We start from the raw sequence: 14,249 nt of genomic DNA, 5'->3' as shown, positions 1-14,249 counted from the left end.
TCTGTGTTTATCGCTTTGTGGGTTTCCAGCCCTTCTGTGGTTATCGCTTTGTGGGTTTCCAGCCCTTCTGAATTTATTGCGCTGTGGGTTTTCTGCCCTTCTGTGTTTATCGCTTTGTGGGTTTCCAGCCCTTCTGTGTTTATTGCGCTGTGGGTTTTCAGCCCTTCTGTGTTTATCGCTTGTGGGTTTCCAGCCCTTCTGTGTTTTGCTCTGTAGGTTCCCTGCCCTTCTGTGTTTATTGCGCTGTGGGTGTTCAGCCCTTCTGTGGTTATCGCTTTGTGGGTTTCCAGCCCTTCTGTATTTATTGCGCTGTGGGTTTTCTGCCCTTCTGTGTTTATCGCTTTGTGGGTTTCCAGCCCTTCTGTGTTTATTGCGCTGTGGGTTTTCAGCCCTTCTGTGTTTATCGCTTGTGGGTTTCCAGCCCTTCTGTGTTTATTGCTCTGTAGGTTCCCTGCCCTTCTGTGTTCTTGCTCTGTGGGTTTCCAGCCCTTCTGTGACCATTGCTTTGAACCTACCTATTGCCAGAACCCGGACATTCCCTGCCTGTCTGCCTTGCCATCGCCTAGGGGCCAGGGGGCACTCCTGGACCTTCATTCCTGTGGTTCCTGTAAGTCCTACCGGCTGCCAGAACCTGAGGGCTCAACCCGAGGAGGAAGGCAGTCAAGTGTAGGTGAAGCCTAGGTCCAGTCCGGGTTCCAGTCCAGTGTGTTCCGGTCCGGTGTGTGTTCCAGTCTGGTGTGCTCCAGTCCAGTGTTCCAGTCCTGTGTCCTCCAGTCCGGGGGATTCCAGTCCAGGTGTTCCGGTTCGCTGGGCAGTGCCTGCAGTCCCTGCCGTTGTGCTTACCCAGTGTTGGTTGGTGGGTTTTGCCTGCTGCTGTCGCTCCTCGTCAGCAGCCCAAGGGCTCACGTTTGCTCCAGAGCCCGGTCCCGCGGGCTCAGAACCTGACAGAACCTGACAGTTGGGAGTAATGCTTGAGTCACGGGTGTAGTCAAGCTTCGGCGGGAGGGGGGGGTCGAGTCTGAGGTGAGGGGGCACATTTTAGGCCCCCCCGCTGCTGCTGCTGCTGCCTCCACCACCACCACCAACAACAACAAATTTGACCCCCCCCCCCTGCCAATGACCCTCTTGACCCCCCCTTCCCCCGCCACCGCCGTCGCCTACCTTTGCTGGCGGGGGACCCCAACCCCCGCCAGCAGAGGTCCTCTTCTTCCCGCGCAAGGCTTCATCAGAAACAGTCAGAACGAAGCCTTGCGTGGGAAGAAGAGGACCTCGGCTGGCGGGGGTTGGGATCCCTCACCAGCAAAGGTATGCGACGGCGGGTTGGCAGCTGGAGGGGGGGTTGAGAGGGTCGTCGGCAGGGGTGTACAGGGCCAAATCTACGGGGGCCCAGGCCCCTGTGACCCCACGTGGCTACGCCACTGGCTTGAGTGTAAAACTGGGGAACATTCAGTTATATATTGTGCACTGTCGTGACCCATTGGATGAAGATGGGCATCGCACCATTTTCTCTTTGCTGGCAAAAACGTCCAAATCGCTATTTTCGAAGCACATTTTTCTAAGCAGTTCATCTGCAGTTTGTCCAGATCAGAAGGGGGCATATCGGGGATGGCATTTGGGTATTCCCACAACTTGGATGTTTTTTCCATCATAATGGAACAAAGCAAAAACGTCTAGGGCTACAAGTTGGACGTTTTGGTCTGGACCTGATTCAATCACGACTAAGTCATAAAAAGGTGCCATTAAGGCATGACTCCACCCCCCCTTACTCCCCCTGTGGTCACTAAACCCCTCCCACCTCCCGCCCCCAAAGCTGTGAAAGAAACAGCACATACCAGCCTCTGTGATAGCAGTGGCATAGACACAGGTGGGCCTGGGTGGGCCAGGGCCCACCCACTTAGGGTTCAGGCCCACCCAACAGTAGCACACGTTTAGTGGTAGCTGGTGAGGATTCCCAGCTCCACCAGCTGAAGTCCTCCCCCTGATGGTAATGAAAACGCTACTCTCCTTGCTACTGGCACCTGCGCTTGCTCAGTCTTCAGCGCATGCCTGCTGCAGACTGCCAAGGTGGAAAGAAGCGTTTTCTCGCCAGCTGAGATATTTTTTTTGCTGGTGGTGCGGGGGGGGGGGGGGGAACACTTGGTGCCCACCCACTTCTTGCCTAGGCCCACCCAAAATCTGTTGCCTGGCTACACCTCTGATAGCTTCAGATGTTATGGCCAGTCCTGTTAGAGCAACAAGCAGGTCCCTGGAGTAGCCTAGTTGTTGGTACAGTGCACTGTGGAGGAGGGGACCCAGGCCCTTATCTCACTTTAACTGTTATACTTGTGGTGGAAAGTGTGAGCCCTCCAAAATCCACCAAAAACCTACTGTACCCACATATAAGTGACACCTGCAGCCATAAGGGCTATTGTAGTGGTGTACAGTTGGGTACGGTAGGTTTTTGGTGGGTTTTGGAGGGCTCTCCATATAATATAAGGTGGTAATGGTGAGATATGTACCTGGGACCTTTTATGTGAAGTCCACTGCTCTGTTGGGATGTCTGTGTGACCAGTCTACTAAGAATGCTGGCTCCTCCTACATCCCAATGGCTTGATTTTATGTGTTTTTCACTTGGACTTTTTTTTCAAAAATGGTCACCAAAGAAGAATGAGCTGAGCACAAAACAGCTAAAAACATCTAAGAAATGGCCATTTTCGAAACAAAAAGATAAGATGTTTTTCAGGTTTGAAAATGGCCAAGTTCACCACTTGATTCTTGGACATTTTAAGCAAAACATCCAAAATCAGATTTAGACATATCAAAAATATAGGGCCCTGTTTACTAAGCCGCGTTATAGGTGTGTTAGCGTCTTTAACACATGTTGAACATGTACGCACGTTAACCACATAGAGGGGCATAATCGAACGCGAACGCCCATCTCCATGGGCGCCTATCTCCGAGGACGGGTACGCGAAGGGGCGGGACACACCGTATTTTCGAAAAAGATAGGCGTCCATCTTTTGTTTCGATAATACGGTTTGTGCCGGGCAAATGCATCGGATTTGGGCGGATTTGAGCTGGGCGGTATCGGTTTTCAGCGATAATGGAAACCGAAGGCGCCCAGCTCAAAAACGACCAAATCCAAGGCATTTGGTCGTGGGAGGGGCCAGGATTCGTAGTGCACTGGTCCCCCTCACATGCCAGGACACCAACCGGGCACCCTAGGGGGCACTTGTAACAATTAAAAAAAAAGTTAACTACCTCTGAAATCCATAGCTCCCTTCCCTTGGGTGCTGAGCTCCCCAAATCCCCCCCAAAACCCACTCCCCACAACTCTACACCATTACCATAGTACTTATGGCTGAAGGGGGGCACCTACATGTGGGTACAGTGGGTTTTGGGGGCGGTTTGGAGCGCTCCCATTTAGCAGCACAAGTGTAACAGGTGTGGTGGGGGGGTGGGCCTGGGTCCACCTGCCTGAAGTCCAGTGCACCCACCAACAACTGCTCCAGGGACCTGCATACTGCTGTCATGGAGCTAGGTATGACATTTGAGGCTTTCATACAGGCTGGGAAAAAAGTTTTTAAAGTTCTTTTTTTTTTTGTGGGAGGGGGTTAGTGACCACTGGGGGAGTCAGGGGAGGTCATCTCCGATTCCCTCCGGTGGTCATCTGGGCAGTTGGGGCACTTTTTGGGGACTTGTTCGTGACAAAAAAGGGTCCAAAAAAGTGACCCAAATTCTCGCTTCTGGCGCCCTTTTTTTCCATTATCGGCCCAGCGCGCCCATCTCTCCTCGGCCGATAAACACGCCCCAGTCCCGCCTTCACCACACCTCCGACAGGCCCCCGTAAACTTTGTTCGTTCCTGCGACAGACTGCAGTTGGAGGCGCCCAAAATCGGCTTTCGATTATACCGATTTGGGCGCCCATGAGAGAAAGGCGCCCATCTCCCGATTTGGGTCGAAATATGGGCGTCTTTCTCTTTCGAAAATAAGCTGGAGAGGCACCTACAATATATCCCTACAGGCGCCTATATGGTTAACACGTGTGCTAATTGTAGGCAAGTTAAAAACGTTAACGCGCCTTAGTAAACAGGGCCCATAAAATCCATATTTCTTTCATTTCTGGTTCTAGTATCCTACTGGACAAATGTGTGAAAACCTTGAATAAATATAAAAATGTTTAAAAGATACCAGTCAAGAGGAAAATAGCAAATAGACCTCATTTCAAGCAAATAAAGCATAACAATTTGATATCTTGCAATTGTTTACCAAAAAATGAGGTAGTAGATTAACTTGAGCGTAGGATTTTGTTTAAAAAAAAAATCCCTGTGACAGAAATAAATAGGAAGGGACAATAGCAAACCTTTCATCGTTAGAAACAGGAATTCTCTTCTGAAATGCATTGAAATTACAGCCCCAGTGACGAAACGTGAACAGCTGATCTATTCATTGTTCTAAACTATCCCAGTAAGTATTGTTGTAAAATGCCCATGATAAGCACTTGGCAACAGACCAAGAATGAAAGATTAATGGAGGAATTTATTGATTTTGTCCAGTTTCTTTGATGTGTCTTTTGACACAGACTATTAATAGTTAAGACCATGCTGTATGCATGAAATGATTTCTCAAGCAATAAGTGAAAATGCTGAAGCATGACTTTTCAATTTGAATTCAATAAACAATTATAAGATGATCTGGTTAGAAATAGAACAATCAATGAATGAATGGAAAAAGCACTATGCTGTGTAAGAATAATGATTTGTCAGTGTGTTTCTCCAACGAACTCCAAATGTTCTTGCCATAAAATATAAACTAAATGGGGCTTGTAAGAAAGATGGTATTTCTCACTGGATACAAAAGGACAAAAATAACCTCAGATATGTTGTGAAGGGTTGATTCACTTCTGGCATTTTCATCCTCCAAGAAGCAAAAAGGCAAATGCTGCATTTTCCCAGATAGATGAGCATATAAGAATTGCCATACTGGGACAGACAGAAGGGCCATCAAGCCCCAGTATCCTGTCTCCAACAGTGGCCAATCCAGGTCACAAGTACCTGGCAAGATCCCAGAACAACACAGCAGATTTTATGCTGCTTATCCTAGAATATGCAGTGGATTTTTCCCAACTTAATAATGGCTTATGGACTTTTCTATTAGGAAATTAGCCAAACCTTTTTTTTTTTAAACCCTGCTAAGCTAACTGCTTTTACCACATTCTCTGGCAACGAATTCCAGAGTTTAATTACTCGTTGAGCGAAGAAATATTTTCTATGATTTGTTTTAAATTTACTATTTAGTAGCTTCTTTGAGTGACCCCTAGCCTTAGTATTTTTGGAAAAAGTAATCTACCTGTTCCACTCCACTCAGCATTTTATAAACCTCTATTATATCTCCCCTCAGCCATCTCTTCTCCAAGCTGAAGTGCTCTAGGTGCTTCAGTCTTTCCTCATAAGGCCCCTGTAGATTTGGCCCTGGACCCCCCCTGCCGATGACCCTCTCGACCCCCCCCCTCCCGCCACCAACCCACCGTCAACCCGCCGTCGCCATCTGCTACCTTTGCTGGTGGGGGACCCCAACTCCTGCCAGCCAAGGTCCTCTTCTTCCTTCATTCTGTTTCTGAGTCAGAACGAAGGAAGATAAGGACCTCGGCTGGCGGGGGTTGGGGTCCCCCGCCAGCAAAGGTAGGCGACGGCGGGGGAGGGTTGGTGGCGGGAGGGGGGGTCTAGAGGGTCGTCGGCGGGGGGGGTCAAAGTTGGTAGTGGTGGCAGCGGCAGGGTCAGCAGCGCCGGGGGGAGGGCTAAAATGTGCCCCCTCACCTCGGGCTCTGGACCCCCCTCCCGCCGAAGTCTGGCTACGCCCCTGCTCCTTTCCCATGATAGTTCAAGGTAAGTTACATTCAAGTACAGTAGGTATTTCTCCATTCCCTGAGGTCATACAATTTAAGTTTACACCTGAGGAAATGGATGGTTAAGTGACTTGCCCATGGCCACAAGGAGTGGGATTTGAGCTTGCTGTTCTAACTTCTAGTCTACTACTCCTCCACTCCAAGTTCTGCTCAAGCCCCGACCAAACCACACCCCTTTGCAATTTACATGCAGTGCAGATACACACATGTAAATGCTGGCTTTTTTACATATGTATGTGATGTACATAGAAATGTGGGGGGTTTTCACATGTAAATCATAAGTACATAAGTACATAAGTATTACCATACTGGGAAAGACCAAAGGTCCATCAAGCCCAGCATCCTGTTTCCAACAGTGGCCAATCCAGGTCACAAATACCTGGCAAGATCCCAAAAAAGTACAAAACATTTTATACTGCTTATCCCAGAAATAGTCTGTCTGTAAATGTCATATTTTTTTTTCCTCTAAGAGGTGTCCAAGAACGATTCCTGCTCAGACTTGCCTGAGATTCAGAACGGGTGGAAAACAACTTCTCATACAGAGCTGGTCAGAGGAGCAAAGATAACCTATCAGTGTGACCCAGGATATGACATTGTAGGAAGTGACACACTAACTTGCCAATGGGATCTCAGCTGGAGCAGCGACCCACCATTTTGTGAGAAAAGTAAGTTTGTTGGATTTTGCTTTGGTTTAGGTTTTTATTTTTGTTTGTTTGTTTGTTTGTTATGGATTTGGCGCACACTAATGATTAGCATGTGCTAAATGATAAGACGCCCATTATATTGCTATGGGCGTCTTTAGTTCATGCTAATCATTAGCATGCACTAAATCTGTTAGGACACCTTAGTAAAAGACCCCTTCATGGACTGAAGAAATAAGACTGAAGACACAAATAAATCAATAACCTCACAAAATCAAACATATAAACGGCGAGTGACCGTACTCACTCGCAAATGCGCAGTAGAGACTTCCCTCTCTGCCCCGCCCCCGCGTCAATACGTGATGACGGGGGCGGGACAGAGAGGGAAGTCTCTACTGGCATGCTGCAGACGTCAAAACCGCTCCCCCTCCCCCCTCCCACGGAGTCGCCGCCGCCCCTCCATCTGGCCCGAGCACTGTGAACTTACATCACCACGCAGCAGCAGGCACATCAGCAAAGCTGCCGTCGGGCTTCCTTCTCTGCCTTTGTCCTGCCCTCGCCGACGTTACGTCACACGAGGGCGGGACACAGGCAGAGAAGGAAGCCCGCCCCGACGGCAGCTTTGCTGATGTGCCTGCTGCTGCGTGCTGATGTAAGTTTACAGTGCTGCTCGGGCCGGGTGGAGGGGCGGTGGCGGCGACTCCGGGGGAGGCGAGGCGGCGCCGACCTCGGGGGGGGGGGCTCGGAAACCCCCCCCCATTCCAAAAGTAGCCCGTTTTCACGGGCTCAACGGCTACTTGATATTATAAAGAAATGAAAAGGGATCCCTTTATTTTGAAACATGCATATATATAGATTTATAAAGATATGTTTAGGGGCCCTTTTACTAAAGGATGCCAAAATTTGCTGTTAACTTGGCTTATTGCTGAAAAGTAGGTGTGCTATCAGCAAAATTAGTATGCCAGTATGTGGGGGCATTTCCAGCATGTTGGCTATGCAGTTGCTTGTTAACATTGTAATTAGCGCATGAGCATCAGCCCCCAGTTACCATAGAGGCAGTTAGCGCAGCGTATTTCTTATGCACTAATACCAAATTTGGGGTATGCTTTTTCTGTACCCTTGCCCTACCCACCTGTGTGATATCGGGGCAGTTCTGTAAATTGGCACCTCCTTTTGGTGCCCCAATGCAGGGTGGGGAGCACCTGTTCTCTATAGGCATCAAGGCAGCTAATATCTTATAATGTATTTGATTGATATTCTCTGTACCTTAATATTATAATATTCTGTGTTTGTCATTCCGAAATGGCCATCACCATTACGGCATAATGTAAGCCACATTGAGCCTGCAAATGGGTGGGAAAATGTGGGATACAAATGCAGCAAATAATAATTTATCTGAAACGGTTACGCAGTTATGGATCTACCCCCGGATTCTATATAGCGCGCCTTAATGGTTCAGCACTGAAATCCAAGGTATTCTGTAACAATGCACATAACAAGCAATAATGAGCACTAATTGGCAATAATTATAATTTACGTGCACAACTCGCTAAGCATTTTCTGTAATGCACTGTGCCTAAATTTTAATGCGCGCATGCAAAAAGGCGCATGGTTATGGGCGGGGAAATGGGCATTTCGTGGGCGTTCCAAAATTTATAAGCATTGTTATAAAATATGGCCCTCTGCACCTAAACCTACATGCCGGGATTTAAGCCATGTTTTCGTTGGTGTAAATGGAGGCACGTAGTTTTCGGCACAAGAATATCAACTAAGCTAACTTAATCTAGGTGCCACTTATAGAATACACTTAAGCGGAAATGTTTTCCACACAGATTTTCTAGGCATCACATATAGAATCTTGCCCCTAATGTCATAAAGGGAGTCTTTCACTAGTGTTTTTAACAGGGGCGTAGCCAGACCTCGGCAGGAGGGGGGGCCACAGATCAAGGTGAGGGGCACTGTTTAGCCGCCTCCCCCCGCCGCCAACCCCCCGCCACTTTAGACCTCCCCGCAACCGCAAATCCTCCCCCCCACTGCCGCATCAGGTACCTTGTTCGCTGGCGGGGGTCCCCAATGCCCGCCAGCCAAAGAGTCTTCAGCGCCGCTTACTGCCGCTTCATAAAAGGGCCCCCTATGTTACTATGGAAAAGCAAGAAACAAGCTTGCTTCTAGCACATTTGTTAAAACCAGGAGCAAAAAGCGGTGAATAAAGGTCTGCTTTCACTCCTAAATAAGACATAAGCATCGCCACACTGGGTCAGACCAAAGGTCCATCTAGCCCAGCACCCTGTCTCCGACAGTGGCCCATCCAGGTCACAATCACCTGACAAGATCCATGGAGCAAAGCATTTTGTACTGCTTGTCCCAGGAATAGTGGATTTTTCCTATGTCCATTTAATAATATTCTATGGCCTTTTCCTTCAGGAAGCCGTCCAAACCTTTCTTAAACTCTGCTAAGCTAACCACCTTAACCACATTCTCTGGCAACGAATTCCAGAGTCGAATTACACGCTGAGTAAAGAAAAAGTTTCTCTTATTTGTTTTAAACTTACTGCACTCCAGCTTCATCGCATGCCCCCTTGTCCTAGTATTTTTGGAAAGCGTAAACAGATGCTCCATATCTATCTTTTCCACTCCAACAATTATTTAACCTTTCAAACAACAGATAAAGAAGAGGAACACGATTAAACTAATGACTAGAAAACAGATCACAGAATTCTTTTTTTGTGTGTGTGTGTGTGTGTATGAGGCACATATCAGCATGTTATACATTTTTTAAAATAAATTAAATAATTAAGCTGTAGCAGAGGCGTAGCCACAGGTGGGCCTGGGTGGGCCCAGGTCACAGGCCCACCCAACAGTAGCACACGCTTAGTGGTAGCTGGTGGGGATCCCAAGCTCCGCCAGCTGAAGACTTCCCCCTGATGGTAACGAAAACACTACTCTCCATGATACCGGCATCTGCACATGCTCAGTTTTCAGCGCATGCCTGCTGCAGACTGCCAAGGTGGAAAGAAGTGTTTTTTTGCCAGCTGAGATAATTTTATGGTGGTGGGGGGTCGGGAAAAACACTTGGTGCCTACCCACTTCTTGCCTAGGCCCACCCAAAATCTCTTGTCTGGCTACACCCCTGAGCTGTAGAATTGATGCTAGAGGGGTGTGGTCAAGGTGGCTAACGTTGCAGGGTTCAAAAGGGGTTTGGATTAGCTGCTAGAGGAAAAGCGCACAAAAAAATTATTGGCCAAGTAGACGTAAGACAGCCGTCACTTGACCCTGGAAATGAGCTATGAGGAACTGGATCTACTTTTTGGGATCTGCCAGGTGCTTGTAACCCATATGGTCCGCTGTCAAAGGCGGATACTGGTTTACTCATACTACCCCTCTCCTCAAGACCCTTCACTGGCTCCCTATCCGTTTTCGCATCCTGTTCAAACTTCTTCTACTAACCTATAAATGTACTCACTCTGCTGCTCCCCAGTATCTCTCCACACTCGTCCTTCCCTACACCCCTTCCCGTGCACTCCGCTCCATGGATAAATCCTTCTTATCTGTTCCCTTCTCCACTACTGCCAACTCCAGACTTCGCGCCTTCTGTCTCACTGCACCCTACGCCTGGAATAAACTTCCTGAGCCAGTAAGTCTTGCCCCATCCTTGGCCACCTTTAAATCTAGAGTGAAAGCCCACCTCTTTAACATTGCTTTTGACTCGTAACCACTTGTAACCACTCGCCTCCACCTACCCTCCTCTCTTCCTTCCCGTTCACATTAATTGATTTGATTTGCTTACTTTATTTATTTTTTGTCTATTAGATTTTAAGCTCTTTGAGCAGGGACTGTCTTTCTTCTATGTTTGTGCAGCGCTGCGTACGCCTTGTAGCGCTATAGAAATGCTATATAGTAGTAGTAGTAGTAGTGATGGTCATTGACATGATTCACCATGGCTTTTCTTATGTTCTTATGCCCTTCGTGCTAAAATTATATCTTTAAACCTGAAGAATATTTAGGCAATTTCTTGTGTACAGAAACGTTCAAGCAGGTTTCATTTTCTGTATGAAAGGCTGCTTGTGTTGTAAGCTGCCTTGTGGTCTAATGGGAGCCAGTAAAGAAAGACAGAAATGACAATATTATTTTTTAAATCCTTCTCTTGCATAGTTATGTACTGCACAGATCCTGGTGAAGTGGATCACTCAACCCGTTTGATTTCGGACCCGGTGCTGCTGGTTGGAACCACTATTCAGTACACATGCATTTCCGGGTTTGTACTGGAAGGAAGCTCCCTTCTGACCTGTTACAGTCGAGAGACTGGAACACCCATCTGGACTTCAAGGATTCCTCATTGTGTCTGTAAGTGTCCTTCTGCCCTTATTCTACACTTTTGTCTGAGGTTAATTTAAATGGTAATTATAGCCCTGACTGTGAAGTATAGGCAGGGGTGTGCTGGTAAATTTTTAACAGGCTCTTTCTCTGGACATATCCATCTCTGCAGTTGGAAGGGCCAGGGGTGGCCGGGGGGGGGGGGGGGAGCAACAGTTGTCTCTCTCTCCTCCCTACCTTCGTGCAGGCACACTAGGCATACCTTTGCTGGCAGCCAATAAATGGACTGCCTCCACTCCCAAGGTCTTCCTCTGAGCAGCATGCTGGAACTTCTCACACATGCTCAAGAAATCCCAGCTTGCTGCTCAGAGCTGGAAACAAGGAGCGGGGAGCAGCAGCAGTCTATTTACTTGGCTGGCAGGGCTCAGCATCCCCACCAGCAAAGTAAAAGAGAATTCAGCAGGGGACCCAAGCCCACATTTTGGGAGCCAGTTGTTAAAGTAGCCATGGAGGGCCCTACTTTAACAACCGGCTCCCAAAATTCTTAAAAACTTAACAACCGGCTCTTGCGAGCCTGTGAGAGCCTGCTCCAGCACACCACTAAGTATAGGATATACACAGTGCTTTTTTCTAGCAAAAAAGCTGCCGGTACTCAAATGCTAGGCCACCCTTCAGGGGTGGGGTGATCACCCCACAACAGCCAGGCCCCCTGCAACCAGTCGCAGAAACTATGACAAGGCAGAATTGGTGTGTAGAGCCTGAGCTCTTTCATTAAAACTTTGGGTCCATGGGTCAATTTTAATTAACAATGGAAAAGGTGCCGGTACTCAGTACCCCCAAGTACCCCCTCAAAAAAAGCCCTGGATATACATACAGCAGTGACACAAAATGGGTTTGCTTGACAGATCATTTATTATAGCCAATCTTGATTTCTGCAAAGAATGATTCACAGTTATTGAAGTAACACTTTGGCCTGGTCTTTATCTGCCGTCATTTACTGTACTATGATGTAACTAACATGTTACTATGGGGTCCTTTAACTAAACTGTGGTAAAAAGTGGCCTTAGCACGCCCTTCCGTGGGTTTTCCCCATGCATTAAGGCTATTTGTAGTGCAACAGTAAAATGACCGATTTTCTATTTTTTAATTAATGGCCATGCGCTGAGGCCCTCATGATCAAAAGCAAACTCCGGCGCTAGAGGCTGTTAATGCCATACTAGCACCGGAGTTTGCTGCCAACCCATGATCAGAGCCCTCGAGCGCCTGAAACAACGCACTCGAGGGCTCTTAGCGCAAGTAGCATGCAAATGCATGCTAATCAGCGCTTAACGCATTCATCCCCAATGATCAGCGGCCAGCGCACCAAAGATTGGGTCACTGGCTGCGGCAAAACCTACGCCAGCTCCGAGCTGGCGTTAGGGTTTCCGCCGATCATTGGGGAGGAATGGTGAGCCCTGTCCAGCATGCAGTTCCCCCCCAAAGCAAACGCGAACAGGGGGCTGGAGGTCCGGTGGACCTCCGGTCCCCCCGACGATCTCACCCCACCCCCCCCCCCAAGTTCAGGGAGGGCTGGAGATCCAGTGGGTCTCCAGCCCCCCGAACCCCCAGAAAATATCAAGTGGCCGCCGCCGCCGGCCAAACCCTCTCCCACCCTCCCACCCAGCGAGCGAAGCCACCCCAACTCCCCCCCCCCCCTCAGCGTATACCAATCCCTGGTGGTCTAGAAGTAGTGACAACCCCCCTCCCGGCCCCCCCTACCTTTAGTTGGAGGAGGGACGCAGCCTGCCTCCCTCCTCTTCCAGTGGACGACATCGCAAAATGGCAGCTCCCAGCCCCGCCCATTGCATCCTGGGATGCAAGGGGCGGGGCTACAGACCATGTAAGGGAGCGATTCCCTTACATGGTTTGTAGTCCCGCCCAGCGTATCACAGTTACCGCTTCGCTGAGCCCACAGCTCCTCTTTGCAGCCGGTGGTTTTACTTCTCCTAGTTGGAAATTCCCCTTTACTCCTCCAAGTCAGTCTGGAATAGCAAAGAGGCACCGAATGCCTTTCACCGACAGAAGAGAAAAACAGAAAGCAGACACTGAAAGTCCAAACAGGTTCTTTATTCGTACTGTTTGGACTTTCTTTTTTTTTTTTTTTTTTTATATTTTCAATGATACACAATACAATGTGACCATGCGATTCACATTTAGTTCCATAAACAGAAAAACATTTCATTTAACATATAAGGAAACAATGAGAACCTTTTTTCTGTCCACACAAAAGAGAAAATTGGTTCCAAGATAGGAAAAATTTAACAAGAATATTAAATTAATACACAATTGCTACCTCTATGTTCAGACTCCAGCCTGTTGTGTAGGAAGGCATATAACATTTACTTCACCTCTAGCATCTAGGAAATCTTTAAGCTGTTTAGGGTCCACAAATTGAAACTGTTTACCTTCAAACATTACATTACAAATACAGGGAAAACGTAATACAAAGTTTGCTTTGTACTGTTTGGACTTTCAGTGTCTGCTTTCTGTTTTTCTTTCCTCCCGGTCAGTGGCAGGGGACCATCAGTCAACAAAGACCCCCCCCCCCCCCTACCTAAAGGACAAACTATCACCTTTATCTCCCCCCCACCCCACACACTAGGGTTACCATATGTCCGGATTTACCCGGACATGTCCTTTTTTTTTGAGGACATGTCCGGGCAACCGGGCGGGTTTTGCCAATCTGCCCGTTTGTCCAGATTTCTGGACAAACGGGCAGGCTGTCGGGCGGACCGTCCTATGCTAGCCTCCCGGCCCTCCCCTCCCCTTACTTACTGCTCTACTGCCCTGGTGGTCTAGTGACCTCTTCCGCCTTCGGGGCAGGAAAGAGCCCCCTCTTTCCTGCCCGGAGCGCTGCCCTGCATCCTGTTGCTGATCTCAGCGCTGATTCAAAATGGCCGCCGAGAGTTGAAGCGACCTAGCGAGACTTCAACTCTCGGCGGCCATTTTGAATCAGCGCCGAGATCAGCAACAGGATGCAGAGCAGCGCACTGGGCAGCAAAGAGGGGGCTCTTTCCTGCCCCGCAGAGGTCACTAGACTACCAGGGCAATAGAGTAAGGGAAGGGAAGGAGGGTGACAGGGAGGGAAGTGGAGGGGGGATGATGGGGTGTGTGACAGGGGGGAGGGGAATATGTGACAGGGGGCAGTGCAAGGGTGTAAAAGGGGGCGGAGCGAGGGTGTGAAAGGGGGCGGATAGGGTATGGTGGGGCGGGGCGGGGCATGTGTCCTCTTTTTGGGGGGACCAAATATGGTAACCCTACCCCCCCACCCCGTCACTCTTTAATCTAAGGGTGCTATTTCTCTGCATTTTATTTCAAACTACTCCCCTTGGGCTGGGCTTCCTCCCACCCAGGGACCTCTTCCCCCCCCC

At 48.7% G+C, this 14,249-nt stretch overlaps 1 protein-coding gene across 1 annotated transcript in view; it reads left to right on the top strand.

The window, feature by feature from the left end:
* SEZ6L (seizure related 6 homolog like) overlaps positions 1 to 14,249 on the top strand; it is a 181,633-nt gene that overhangs the window by 136,986 nt on the left and 30,398 nt on the right. Inside the window, exons 11-12 of the mRNA XM_030218263.1 lie at positions 6,355 to 6,549; positions 10,678 to 10,869. Coding sequence (XP_030074123.1) covers positions 6,355 to 6,549; positions 10,678 to 10,869 — 387 coding nt within the window. The remainder of the gene's footprint in view (positions 1 to 6,354; positions 6,550 to 10,677; positions 10,870 to 14,249) is intronic.

This window comes from Microcaecilia unicolor, chromosome 11, assembly GCF_901765095.1.
Source record: "Microcaecilia unicolor chromosome 11, aMicUni1.1, whole genome shotgun sequence".
NCBI lineage: Eukaryota > Metazoa > Chordata > Amphibia > Gymnophiona > Siphonopidae > Microcaecilia > Microcaecilia unicolor.
This window is presented reverse-complemented; position numbering and strand designations above follow the sequence as displayed.